Below are 12,810 nucleotides of genomic sequence, written 5' to 3' on the forward strand. Positions count from 1 at the left end.
CTCATTAACCTGCAACAGGCCGCAGAGGATCCATTTCCCTCCTTTTCGTTATCCGTACACTGATTGTCCAATCAGAAACCCTAATTATTCCCCAAATTTGACCAATCGGAGAATAGCCGTAGAATGCCTCAAAGCTCGTCGACAAAGAAGCACGCTCAAGACCCGCCCGACGTTACCGGACCCAACCCCAAATCTCAGCATACCAAAATGGTTAAATCTTCAGATGACAGCGATAAAAAGGTTCTTTTAATTAAATAAAAATTTCCCAGCTTAATTTGTTGATATTTCTAAAAGATATTTGGTGGGGTTTCTTAGTTGAGCTAAAAAGTTTTCGCAGCTTAATTTCCTTGAAGATATTTTCATTGGGTGTGCTGTTAGTTTGTGCAGAATAGTGGTAAGAAGCTGAAAGAGCTTGAAGTTGGGGTCCCAATAGTGTATGGAAATATTGCATTTTGGCTTGGTAAGAAGGCGAGCGAGTGAGTACTCTCGCAAAAGTTGATAGCTTTTCTGTAAAGTTGATACTCCCTCGTTCCCGTTTTATGTAGCTCTGTTTGACGGAATATGCAGTTTAAGAAAGATTTTTTTTTTTTGAAACTTGTGGTCTAAAAAAGCCATAAATATTTGTGTGCTATAAATCTCATTTAGGATAAAATGAGAATTTTAGTTAGCGTTTGAACGTAGATTTAGTTGAAACTTGAAAAAAGCAAAGTTGTGTTTGGACATGGGAAGAAAAGTTGAAGTTTTGTGGGCGGAAGAAAACATTTCACCCAAAAACTGCCCTAAACCAATTTTTGAAAACTTGAGAAACAAATTCTATTTTTTTTCAAAAACTGATCATATTCCATGAATAATTAATGTTTTCAATTTTTTTTTTTAAAAGTAGCCAAAATCTATGGCCAAACGAGAGCTAAAGTTAGTATAGAAAAGTGTCATTTTTTTTTTTGGAGTGATTTTACGGTATGCCTCACACAACTGACATTAGTTGTGTGACTGACATTAGTTGTGTGAAGCCTCTTTTTATTTCACACATTTGTGGACCCATATCTTACACATTTAGGTCCACAAAATTCTGGGACCACAAAGTTGTGAGACAAAAAGGAGGCCTCACACAACTAGTGTCAGTTGTGTGAGACAAAAAAATAAAAAATTCTTTTTGAGACAAACTTCAGCAAGGTGTGTCACGTAAACTGGGATAGAGGGAGTAACTTAATTGTATATTACTAGTTGATGAAATATCTAAATGAAGTTTTGATTGTGGAGCAGGTTCCATTCCCATAAATGGACTGTTTACGTTCGTGGTGCAACTAACGAGGATCTTAGTGTGGTGGTGAAGCGTGTGGTTTTTCAATTGCACTCAAGTTTTAACAATCCTACAAGGGTTGTGGATAGTCCCCCTTTTGAGTTGTCGGAGTGTGGATGGGGTGAATTCGAAATTGTTTTAACCCTTCATTTCCACACTGATGTTTGTGATAAGCCGTTGCACTTGTGAGTTGCTTGCTCTTCTGTTATACAGCAGCTCTGTGGTTAATTAGACTTTGCTGGAAATGATTAAACAACACTTGTGCTTGGACCAGACCATTTAAAACTCTAGATTACTTGTACAGTAGACTTAACTGAGAAAAGAAAAAGTTCATGCACTTGTTGTAAGCAATTTCTTAGCTTGTTGCTTTATTGTCTTTAGGTGGATTTAAGTCACATTGAAAGGAAATTGTCTTAAAGGTTTTGCAAGCTCTTGATTTCCATGTGGACTCAGCTAAAAACAGAACGAGATGGAAGCAATTCATCTAGGCAATCGACTAGTTGGAAATAATGCTTGGTCGCTGTGTGTACACTTACATAGTTACATTAGACCCAGTGTCTGACATGAGTCTTTTAGTTTGAGAAAGAATGGAAATAACTGTAAGTTAAAGAACCTCTAGTTTTAGGAAACCCCTGATTTATTGAGTACTAGAATGAAATGAGCCCAAATAGAGCGAAACTGCAAAATGGATGGACGATACATGTAGGCAGTCCTAACTAGTTTGTGATTGAGGTTTAGTAGTTGTAGTAGCTTTTGTTCTTGTTGCTTTATTTTCTTTCAGGTTAGTCTTTGAACTAACTTACTTTCTGTTTCTATTTTTCCCTTTTATTCATGTAAACTATCAGGATTTGATGAAAGTTTTCTTTATTTGCAGATATCACCATTTGAAACTGTATCCAGAGGACGAATCTGGGCCTCTATCCACTAAGAGACCTGTTGTAGTAGAGTCATATGATGAAATTGTATTTGCGGAGCCTTCAGAGGCCTTTTTTGCCCGTGTACAGAACCATTCAGCAGTCAGTGTGCCTAGACTACTGCCTGGCCTAAATTTACCTCCTCCTGGTGTGTCTTCAACTGCTTAATGGGCCGGCAAAATTTACTGTATTCGTGTAGGTTGCTGATTTTGATGTCTTTATCTTTAGTACCAATAGAAGATGTTGATCGAAAGAAACGGGGTGGCACCAAAGATCATCCTCTAAGTCAATGGTTCACAAATTTCTCTGAAGCAGACGAGCTGTTAAAACTTACAGCAGCTCGCCAGCAGGTTATTATCTTTTAAATGCTCTTTCTTCTTTCTGTTATCACTAGTATGAGTATTTCTACGGCTCTCTTTCAGTCAGTTGCACAAATGTGTAATATAAAAAAAGAAACAATGAACTTTGGAGTTGTTTGCTAGCAAGATCGACTGGTGGCTTGGCTCTCCCCTGGGAAAATAGGAGTAAGAGGAGGTGAAGAAGAATCCTAATGATTCGACAAAAATCTGGGGAGAGAGCCCCAGGGACGCATGACCACAGAAGAAGTGACCAGAATGAGTTAATAGCAAGAAGTAACTTATCACAGAAAAAAAGAGCTTATGGCAAGAAGTATAATCCTTTATAATCTTCTGCATTTCTCGTGCAATGAGACAATGAGTGCAAGTGATCATAGGGGAATTATGCTTAACTGTTATGACATTCAAGACTCAAATGAAATAAGTTCTAACTCGGAGAGATATTGAGACATAGTGGACAGATGAATAATCGGAGGAAGTTGTCCTGATCATATGCTGCCATAGGGAGTATACTTCTTTCTGTTTTATCACTGACTTTATGCATTGAGAATTCATTCAAATTGTGGATTAACTGGATGGTTGCTCACTATAATCTGAAGATAGAAAAGTTTCAAATCTGATAAATTTGTGCAACAGAAAAGAGTTAAGTCCTAGAACCAGGTGTCTGTCTATGTATAAAGTAATCTTTCCTTATGGTTCACTTGGACGTGGTCAACTCTCATGGTCTAGAAAGAACAAAATGATGAGATATGCTGTCCATAGAAATTCTTGGTTAATATCCAAGTACTGTACGTCTCAACTAATGCAGATGTTTCATTTAGATATAGCTTGTGCTTGAAAGTTTTGTTGCCAGACAGTAACTTTTAATATATGTAGTGGAATCAGATCAGAAGACCCTTTTATGGTCTGTTTCAATATTATAGGTGCAAGGTCATATTGCAAGATTGAGAAGACAGTTGAGCTTGATAGAGGGCCAGCATCAACAATTGAAACCTGCCTCTGATCTGTGAATGTGTATCATCATAATATCTACGGTCATCCACTTGCTCCCCAGAGATCCCTGATGAAAGTGTCCTTTGCACTTTTCTTCTCCGTTTTCCCTTTTTCCTGGTTATCTTTGGCAGGATCTGGAGAACGAATTACAACTCTACCGTCATAGGAAGATGAGTTGCAATAGATTCATTTCCTTGTAGACTGATACAGATATTAGTCCACCAATGGTATTCTGTTAGCACAATCAATGCAATTTTATAATCTTTTGAAATAATAGAGATTCGTTACCTGCATTGCATAATTTGATTGTCTCGTTCTTTTGTATAAATTGATTCAGCAGTGCTGATTTTTTTTTTTGGCATTGGAATTTCTTATTGGAATAATAATCCTAAGAATTTTCTCCTATATAGCTAGTCCCTTTTTTATCTCTCCTTTTTAGGCGTTCAGACATAATTTGCAAGTTTTATCACCTACGGTTGCAGTTATTGAACTGTCATCAACTTATGTGAACTAGTGCTTGAGCCAAAGCAAGATTATGACACTTAAATATTTTATGTTCTAAAAGTTCTGTAAATTTACTCGGTATTTCTTATATATGGCTATTGGTGATGAACTGAATGTGATTATTAAGACAAGGTCTATCTTTGCACAACAGCTATAACGGCTAGCTTACTCTTCCATATATCGGTTTCTTCTCGTTTTTCAAGCTACATCAATATCTGGTTCATATCATCAAGAATTTATGTATTACAGTCATTCGACAGTGATAAAGTCTCTTTTTCTTGAATTTTCTTGAATATCTCTCGTTGTCTTCAAATAGCATGAAGGATTGGGGGCAAAGCAATCAGTTTAGCATTGGCATGCGAAAAGACACATGTAAGATATAGTTTTAATGTATGTATGCTTTTTCTTGTATCATCTTGAAGAGGAAAAAGAAGAAAAGAATGAAGGATCAGGTGCAAAGCAATCAGTTTAGAATTGGCTTGCGAAAGACACATGTAATATATAGTTATTCTTGCATCATCTTTTTTTCCATACAAATTATGTATAGGAAAACCTTGTGCCATTCTTGGTATTATATCTCCTTTTGATCCATAAAGTATGGGCGGAAGAAGTTGTACTCTGGTTTTCAAGTGACTCTTGCAAGTGCTGGTGTGGGGTCTTCGATTCTCAACATATTCAGCTGGTGCTGGTTTGTGCCTTTGCTACGTATACCATATATAGAATTCCAAAATAGCAGTTATGATGCCTCAATCCCGAATAAATTGAGTGTTGATGTAACGCATGCCTAAGTGAGCACGTCCCAACTTGTAATTCATCATAAATTAACTAATTTTATGTTACCCTCTTTTATCCTAGTTTTTGACTGACGAAGTGAGCAAGTTCACGAAGGTGGAGTTGAATTCCTATTTTAAATTTTGCAGAATTTTCTATATAGTATTCTCTTGAAATTTCCTTATTTTAACCATCCTTATATCTCTCTCTGTCACAGAGTCACAGTGATGATAATGTTATTAAGTTTCTTTTTTGTTAGAGATCCAGGCTTCTTATGCATAGACACGTGTGTGTGGCTATCTACTTTCTTGGAACTCTCCAAGAAAACAACCATGTTTGATAGTTAATTATCATGACATCATTCCCACTAGGGCTTGATTATGTAGATAGTGGTCTATACTAGTAGTATATGTTAGGGTAGAAGCAATTGAAGGTCCTTACACCTTTTATGCTACTGGGTGAGAGTTTCTCTTGGGTGGAGGGATGGTTATATTTCCTATAAATCTTGATCACGTATTAGTAAATAGGACCAATTTCCACTTCATTTGCAGTAACTCATGGATTCTTGAAATTCAGCGATACTTAAAAGAAAAGAGCGATCGCCGAAATGGTTGATTTCTTGTCAAAGCTACTGCATTTCTTTCAACTGAGTCCCCCCCCCCCCCCCCCCCCCCCCATAATTATTTGTTTAACATTAAGTTGATCAGTTATAGAAATTACATAAAGATGTTATACATGGTCAGATATATCTTTTCGGCCGTGTGATGCACCTAGCTACCATCCTCGACCCGTATATAAACAGTTAAATTTTTTTAAAATGTATATACTTATACTATGTTTGTGCCTATAGTCACAAAATTAATAGATGCACATCCATCTTAGTTTTGGTTCTATTAAAAATAAAGAGACGTACGCGATGAGAGAGAAGAGCGTTATCAATTCTAGGGGCCAATGAACTGGGTGTGCCCTAACCGTTGATAAAGTGGGTGATAATCATGTGACAGTGTTAGTGATAGAAAATGTTAGGTAATTTTTTTTTCATTGTCTAAACAGTTAAAGCGCGTACAAATTAATCCAGGCACCATATCAGTATAAAAGGGAACATCAATTCTAGGGGCAATAATAGGAGTGAGGCAGTTAAAGCAAACCAATGAGTGAGGAGGGAAGGAGTGAAGTTAAGCTGGCAGTAGTTTCAAGTAGTTGGTGCTGATATCAAAGGGCCTTACAGTTAAGTTACGGAGGTACATACGTCGGGTTGGTTCAGATTTTTCAATTATCAAACCAAACCAATGGTATTGAGTTTTTAAATTTATAACCAAACCAAATCAACAAAGTCGGGATTTTCAATCTCGTTTTTTCTCAGGATTTTCGGATTAATATTTCCTAAGTCCTAGTAAAATACAACTATATAATGTATTTTCCAAGAAACTAACACAATAATATGAGATAAGTCGTAGCATTATATTAAAATATTCAATAACAAAGATAAAATAATAAAATTACATAAAATAAATATTGCTAATTAATAAGTTATAATGAAAATTAACATAATCTAAAAATACTATATAGGTCAAAATAAGTATAGCTAATAAGTACTAATATTAATTACATAACTAAGCATTAAAGAAAAAAATAAACTAAGTTATGCATTTTCATTATAAACCAATGTAAAACTAAAATAATTATCCAACACTTTCATCATTCCTAGTGTTGAATTGAATTTCTTTTGTTATCATTAGTATTGATTTGAACTTTGTTTGAGTTACTACATTTATGGAGTATAAAATTTATTTACCTTTCAAGAATGTTAAGTCTAAACTTGAAATAATACGTTAAAAGATAAAACTGTGAAAAAAGTTAAGAAATATTTATAAATTACATTACAATATACATTTATATGTATAAAATATATTTAAAAATAAAAGAATTACTAGAAAATATACCTGACTTCATATTATAACAAAAAATGGCCCACATTTTTTTTGTTTTACCCGACCTAGCCTGTTTTGTACATATTTGGAAAGCACTACCAAAAGCATCAAATGACACCCACTGTTTCAAAATCCGTTTTCTTACAATCACTACTTCTAAAAGTTATGAAGTTAAATTTTGTTGGTCAAGTTCTCCATTTTATTTGGTGCTACGACAAAAAAAACTTAGTGCAAAAACTAAGAATATTTTTGTTCTGCAGCCCCGTGGCTTTTGACACTCTTCACGATTTAGTTTTTTAATTTCTCTTCTTTAATCTTTGAGTTAAAGAAGAGATCTGGGTCTTGAGAGTTTGTTAGTTGTTTGGATTGGATTTTGTTCCAATTAATTGAAAACATCAAAAAAAAGTTCAAAACTTAAATATGAAGTGATTTGCAGTAGATTTGAGCTATATTTGAGTTAAATTTTCGAAGAGGCTCAAGGAAGAAGACGAGGTGAGTTTTTGTATAATAATGTATAATGTTGTATAATAATGTATATGCGTGTATAAACACCTCTTATACACTATTATACACTTTTATACACCTTTATACAAACATCTGTAGACGAACTTTTCCATGATTTTCAGTTACAATTCTTGTTCAAAACTAGTACAAATCTCCATAAAATGACTTCAAATTTTGTATACAACCTTCTTATCCTATTTCTAACAAGTCTAAACAACACCCACTCTAAATTTCTTACAAAATCAGATTCGAAATTTAAACTCACGTATTTAAGCTTGTTCAACAACGGTGGATTACCTTAAAAATATAATTCTCACCACCCAAATGGATTTGATTTTTTAAACTAATATTTGAGTCACAATTACTGATTCAAAGATTGGATTAGAAGCTTGAATATTTTTTTTAATTGAATAGTGATTTTCAGACTCTATTTGGAGTTGGATATTGAATTTTAGCCTATTATTTTTGGACTACAATTTTGCAAAGTTGAATATAGGCCACCTAATTGCAATGTATGTGTGTGAGTTGTACTTATCTGTAATTCTCTCTTTAAAAATTATATAAATGTACTATCGGGTTGGTTTGATTTTGGTTTGACTTTTTTTAGTTAAAACCAAGCCAAACAAATCGGGTTTTATTTTTCAATACCAAATGAAATCAAACCAAATCATATCAGGTTTTATTTTCCGATTTAACTCGAATTATCGATTTGGTGCGATTTATAGATTTTCTTTGTACACCCATACTATCCTTACTAGTGAAGTAATGTTTATTTGGGCTGCAAAGAGTAACATGACATTCATGTGCTATACGGAAGCTTGCTGGGTCACCATAAACTCCAATTGCGTTTCGTAATTAGTTCTAATCATCACCTCATTTTTTGTGAGTGCAAAGGACCATTCATCTTTTAACAGCCCAACCGTTTAAATTAAAAATAGTTATTAAACATATAATAAATATATAATATGTGTATAATCGTATTTAACCAGTTTTATAAATTTATATATTGGTTAGAAAACTAAACAGTAAATCCGACTAATTTGTGTAAAGATTCTGTTTCCATTCTTCTATAGTTCTCTTGTTCCTTCAACTTTTCTCTTCGTCCATTGTAGTTATTTACCAACCGTGTCATTCTTGATCAAGAGGTTGTGAGTTTCTGACAAGATGGGTTGCTCTAGTGATAAGCACTCTCCAATTCCAGCCAAGAGGTTGTGAGTTCGAGTCACCCCAAGAGCAAGGTGGGGAGTTCTTGGATGGAAGGATGCCGAGGGTCTATCGAAAACAGCCTCTCTACCCAGGGTAGGGGTAAGATCTACGTACACACTACCCTCCGTTGTTTTTGTCGTCATTCTTGATCAGTCTCCTTTTCCAGTACATTCCATTTCCAGCAAATCCCCTATCCGATCCTCTCTCGTTCTTGCATGTGCCTTTACCTCCTATTGTTGCCTAAAATAATAGTAACACCTTCATATTCTTAACAAAAGTAGTGAAACTCTCTTGTACGTGTAATTCAATGCAGAGAAATGACTCAACTAAAGTGGAAAAAGATGTTGGCCTTGTTTTAACTGCTTTATTTTGGGCGATGATAAAATGGCTATTAATTAAGTTGGAGGACATTACAGCTTTCTTGATAAGTAGATATATGGTTGGGAAATTTTGTTGGTTCTCTTTCATAGACCATGCTCTAAAGATAGTGGAAAGGACATAAATTGTACAATATCTGAGTAAAACAAAAGAAGAAGACATGAGGAAACTGCAGGACGTATTCCGTATCATTGCATTTAATTGATTTACTTTTTTTGGATTGCTTTGTGAGCCTTAGAACATGCAAGAGATACTACTATACACCTAACTTTCTTTTCACCAATATATAGTGGAGCCAAAGCTGGTTTTCCTTGAGAGATATTTCCGTGGTGTTCGATAATTGGAGTTTGGAATAGGCTCAATAACTAGTGCTCTGCAGATGCTGCTGCTGGTCCTGTAATGGAGGACCACTTTCATCTCCCAATCTCCTCCTATTTCCAGTTACTTACCTTTGATCAACTTGAAAAGCCAAATGCCGGAGCTATGGGGAAAATTTATCCATTACTCATTCTTTACATTGTCTAAACAACTTTTTGCACTATCACATATTGTCTGCTATAACATGTAAAGATGACATTGATGGTGGTGTCTATAACTTAAACTCACATATAAATAACTTAAACTCACATATAAAATAAGGAAAAAACTGTACGTATTGATATGTCATATTCTTAGACGCATCCAGTCAGATATATATGTACCATAGACAAGGTACTTAATTTGAAATCATCAAAATATACGATATGAGCAAAAAAATCTATAAATACTTTTATTGGAGACTTGGACGCGTCCACATCAAATGGGTACCCGCAGTGGCGAAATCAGAAAATTCAATAAGGGTGTTCAGAACACCCTTTGCCAGTGGGCTATGCAAGAGTGTTCAAAGTCTATTTTTAATCAATAACAAGTAATATTTTACCTTATACGTAGTATAATTTTTCGGCGAAGGGTGGTCAGTTAACCACCCTTGGGCCAACATAGCTTCACCCCTGGGTACCCGTAAACGAGATACTATTGTGTGCTAATTATTTAAAATACATTCGAATATAGTACCCGTAATCAAGTCCAAGTAATATAGTATATATTAATCAATACAGAGCTAGAATTTTCACTAAGGTAATTTAAAATATTCTTATTTAGGCAATTCATACCATCCATACATATTGTTTTGATTTAAGATTTTTATTCTTTCGTGTTTCAGCAATAACATATTCTCCCATGAAGCTAAGGTTTAAAATATGAAAGAAACAAGCGTTTCCACTTAATCTCTCTTTCATAGCCAAAAGAATTAATCACACCAAGTAGCCGGAATGATTCAGCATCTATTATAAAAAATAATTTTTGATCTTACATAGTGCAATTTTTAGAAAAAAAATTGAGATGAAACCCTTGCACCCTGCTCCATACTAACTAGTATGTCATAGCTTATACTATAAAATACCGCTTCACATGGCATAACTAACATTGGTTCTACAGTAGACCGCAAATCAGCATGGGAGTTGCCAAGGAAGTCAGTTTTCTTGATTGTTGGAACCGGGCAGTTTAAAATCTGAAAGTGCAATAAAATCTTAGTAGTATAGACTAAAACGAAATTCTGCAACTCAAAGATTCGAGAGGTATCTGTTGGACACCATGATAAACAACGTTCATGTAACGCCTCTATACAATACGTGTCAAACCTGCAACTACTAAGAGTGTCTTGCTTTATCTTTGTCTGAACTGACGATTTAAAAAAAACTTCGCAGAATCACAAAAACCAAATTCCAACATTCACAAAATCCAAACCGCTTTTAAAAAGAGGAACTGTTCGTACTTCGTTCTTCTCCAGGTCGTCCGTGATTTCTCCGAATCTTCTAACGGTGGTTTAAATACCACCAGATCTCATATTGCTTTTGAATTGGTACCAGAACTAGTGGTGGTCAACGTCGATGGCACAAAATTCTTTGAATTTGACCCGTGGATTGTGATGATGCGTCATATAAAACTTAGTAGATCATGCTAATGAGCCATGTGAAACTTAGTTTGAGGGGCAGATTATTGGATGTACCAATAAAGTTCACGCAAGTAGCTGAAAGAATTGAGAATCTTCATATAAAGTGCATAGATACTCTTAATGGTGTTAGGACTTTTAAGGAAAATATAAGATTTGACCAAAAAGAATAATATTATTTTATGTTAAGAGTTTTTTAGGAAAATATTACAGAAATGGCCCCGTAAAGGGCTAGTCTTAACAGAATGTCCACGTAATTGGCGGTACTTAAAAATAACCCCCGCCCCGCACACCCGTTTATTGCGTTTCACGGATAACTCTACCTGATTGATAGAGTTTATGATATAATTATTCTACCTATCTGTTAAATTATTCATCAAATTCTATCTGGTTGCTATGATTTTATGCTTGTTCAATTGCACTAAACTTTACCAGATTAGTGTGAGTTTGTGTTATCTGCATTTTACTATTTGTTATACTTGTTCAATTGTTCATCACTCTACTAGATTGACATGACTTTGTGTTATCTGCCATCGACCTATCTGTTATATTGTTCATCAAAATCTATCTAATTGACATAATTTGTCTATATTGTTCAAAAAAATATTTTTTGAAATTATAATTTGGTACGGAACAATATGACAAAATGGTAAACTTTTATCCATAAATATTAGTATATTATTATTAAGGGTGTACATGAGTCGGGTTGGTTCGGCTTTTCTAAATACCAAACCAAACCAATTGTATCGGGTTATTAAATCTAAATACCAAACCAAACCAATAAAAGTCGGGTTTTTTAATCTCGATTTTTCTCGAATTTTCGGATTTTTTCATTTTTTTCCATAAAGTATTCATAGCACAAAACGTAAAATTTGTGCTCCAAATATTTCTTTAATCCTAGTAAGACAGAATTATAAAAGGTGTTTTTAAATAAAATAACATAATATGAGATGAGTGGCATTATACTAAAATATTCAACAATAAAGATAATATAATCGCATAAAATAAATATTATTAATAAGCCATAATGAAAACAAACATAATTTAAAATTATGACTAATAAGTACTATTATTTACATGACTAACCACTAAAAAAAATAAGTTATACATTTTATCTAAACCATGGAAAAACTAAAAAAATAGATATCCAATACTATTTTCATTAGTACAATTGAATTGAATGTCTTTTATTATTATTAATATTGATTTGATTTTGGTTTAGGATTTATTTGAGTTACTAACATTTATGGACTATAAAACTTATTGGAGCATCCAAAAATTATAAGCCCAAACTTGAAATAATACGTTAAAAGATCAAACTATGAAAAAGTTTAAAAATATTTATAAACTACACTACCATAAATATTTTTATGTATTAAATATATTTAAAACTTTTATACATATAATGTCGGGTTGGTTTGGTTTCGGTTTGACTTTTTTTTAGTTAAAACCAAACCAAACCAAACCAAATATGGTCGGATTTTTTTTCTAACACTAAACCATAGTCGGATTTTTTTTTCTCAGTTTGACTCGAATTATCGGGTTAGTGCGGTTTGTCGGTTTCATTTGTTCACCCCTAATTATTATATAGCATTTGGTACATAATCCTACAAGTAGCTAATCTTAGCTAAAACCTACACAAAAAACAGGATGCTAGAGTCATCTATTAAATAGAGAAAACTACCTCTGTAACCCCTCAATATTTTAATAGCCCATGTTATTGCCCATTGACACAAAATGGTCCTCCGGCCCAAACATATTACATTTAATAGTCCGAAATGTCTATTATATATATTTTTTGTATAGTGACAGTCTACTTTGTATATTTGTTGTATAGTGACACTCTATTTTGTATAGTTACAATATATTTTGTATATTTGTTTGTATAGTGACAGTCTATTTAGTATATATCTTGTATAGTGACTGTCTATTTTGTATTTATTTTGTATAGTGACAATCTATT

General features: G+C 33.8%; 1 protein-coding gene across 3 annotated transcripts; it reads left to right on the plus strand.

Annotated features, from left to right (window-relative positions):
• Positions 1-3,864, plus strand: LOC104117711 (transcription initiation factor TFIID subunit 14b-like). Of its 3 annotated transcripts, none has more exons than XM_009628796.4 (6): positions 1-240; positions 379-476; positions 1,264-1,485; positions 2,175-2,362; positions 2,452-2,564; positions 3,494-3,864. In XM_009628796.4, exons 1-6 carry the CDS (start codon positions 124-126, stop codon positions 3,578-3,580), a joined length of 825 nt encoding a protein of 274 aa, XP_009627091.1. In that variant the 5' UTR covers positions 1-123; the 3' UTR covers positions 3,581-3,864. The 3 variants fall into 3 exon arrangements, with proteins under 3 accessions (XP_009627091.1, XP_009627089.1, XP_009627090.1); XM_009628794.4 differs by having other exon boundaries at positions 2-240; positions 2,443-2,564; positions 3,494-3,727; XM_009628795.4 differs by having other exon boundaries at positions 4-240; positions 388-476; positions 2,443-2,564; positions 3,494-3,727.
• The last annotated feature ends 8,946 nt before the right edge of the window (positions 3,865-12,810 follow it).

Source organism: Nicotiana tomentosiformis, chromosome 3 (assembly GCF_000390325.3).
Source record: "Nicotiana tomentosiformis chromosome 3, ASM39032v3, whole genome shotgun sequence".
In the NCBI taxonomy this organism is placed as follows: domain Eukaryota; kingdom Viridiplantae; phylum Streptophyta; class Magnoliopsida; order Solanales; family Solanaceae; genus Nicotiana; species Nicotiana tomentosiformis.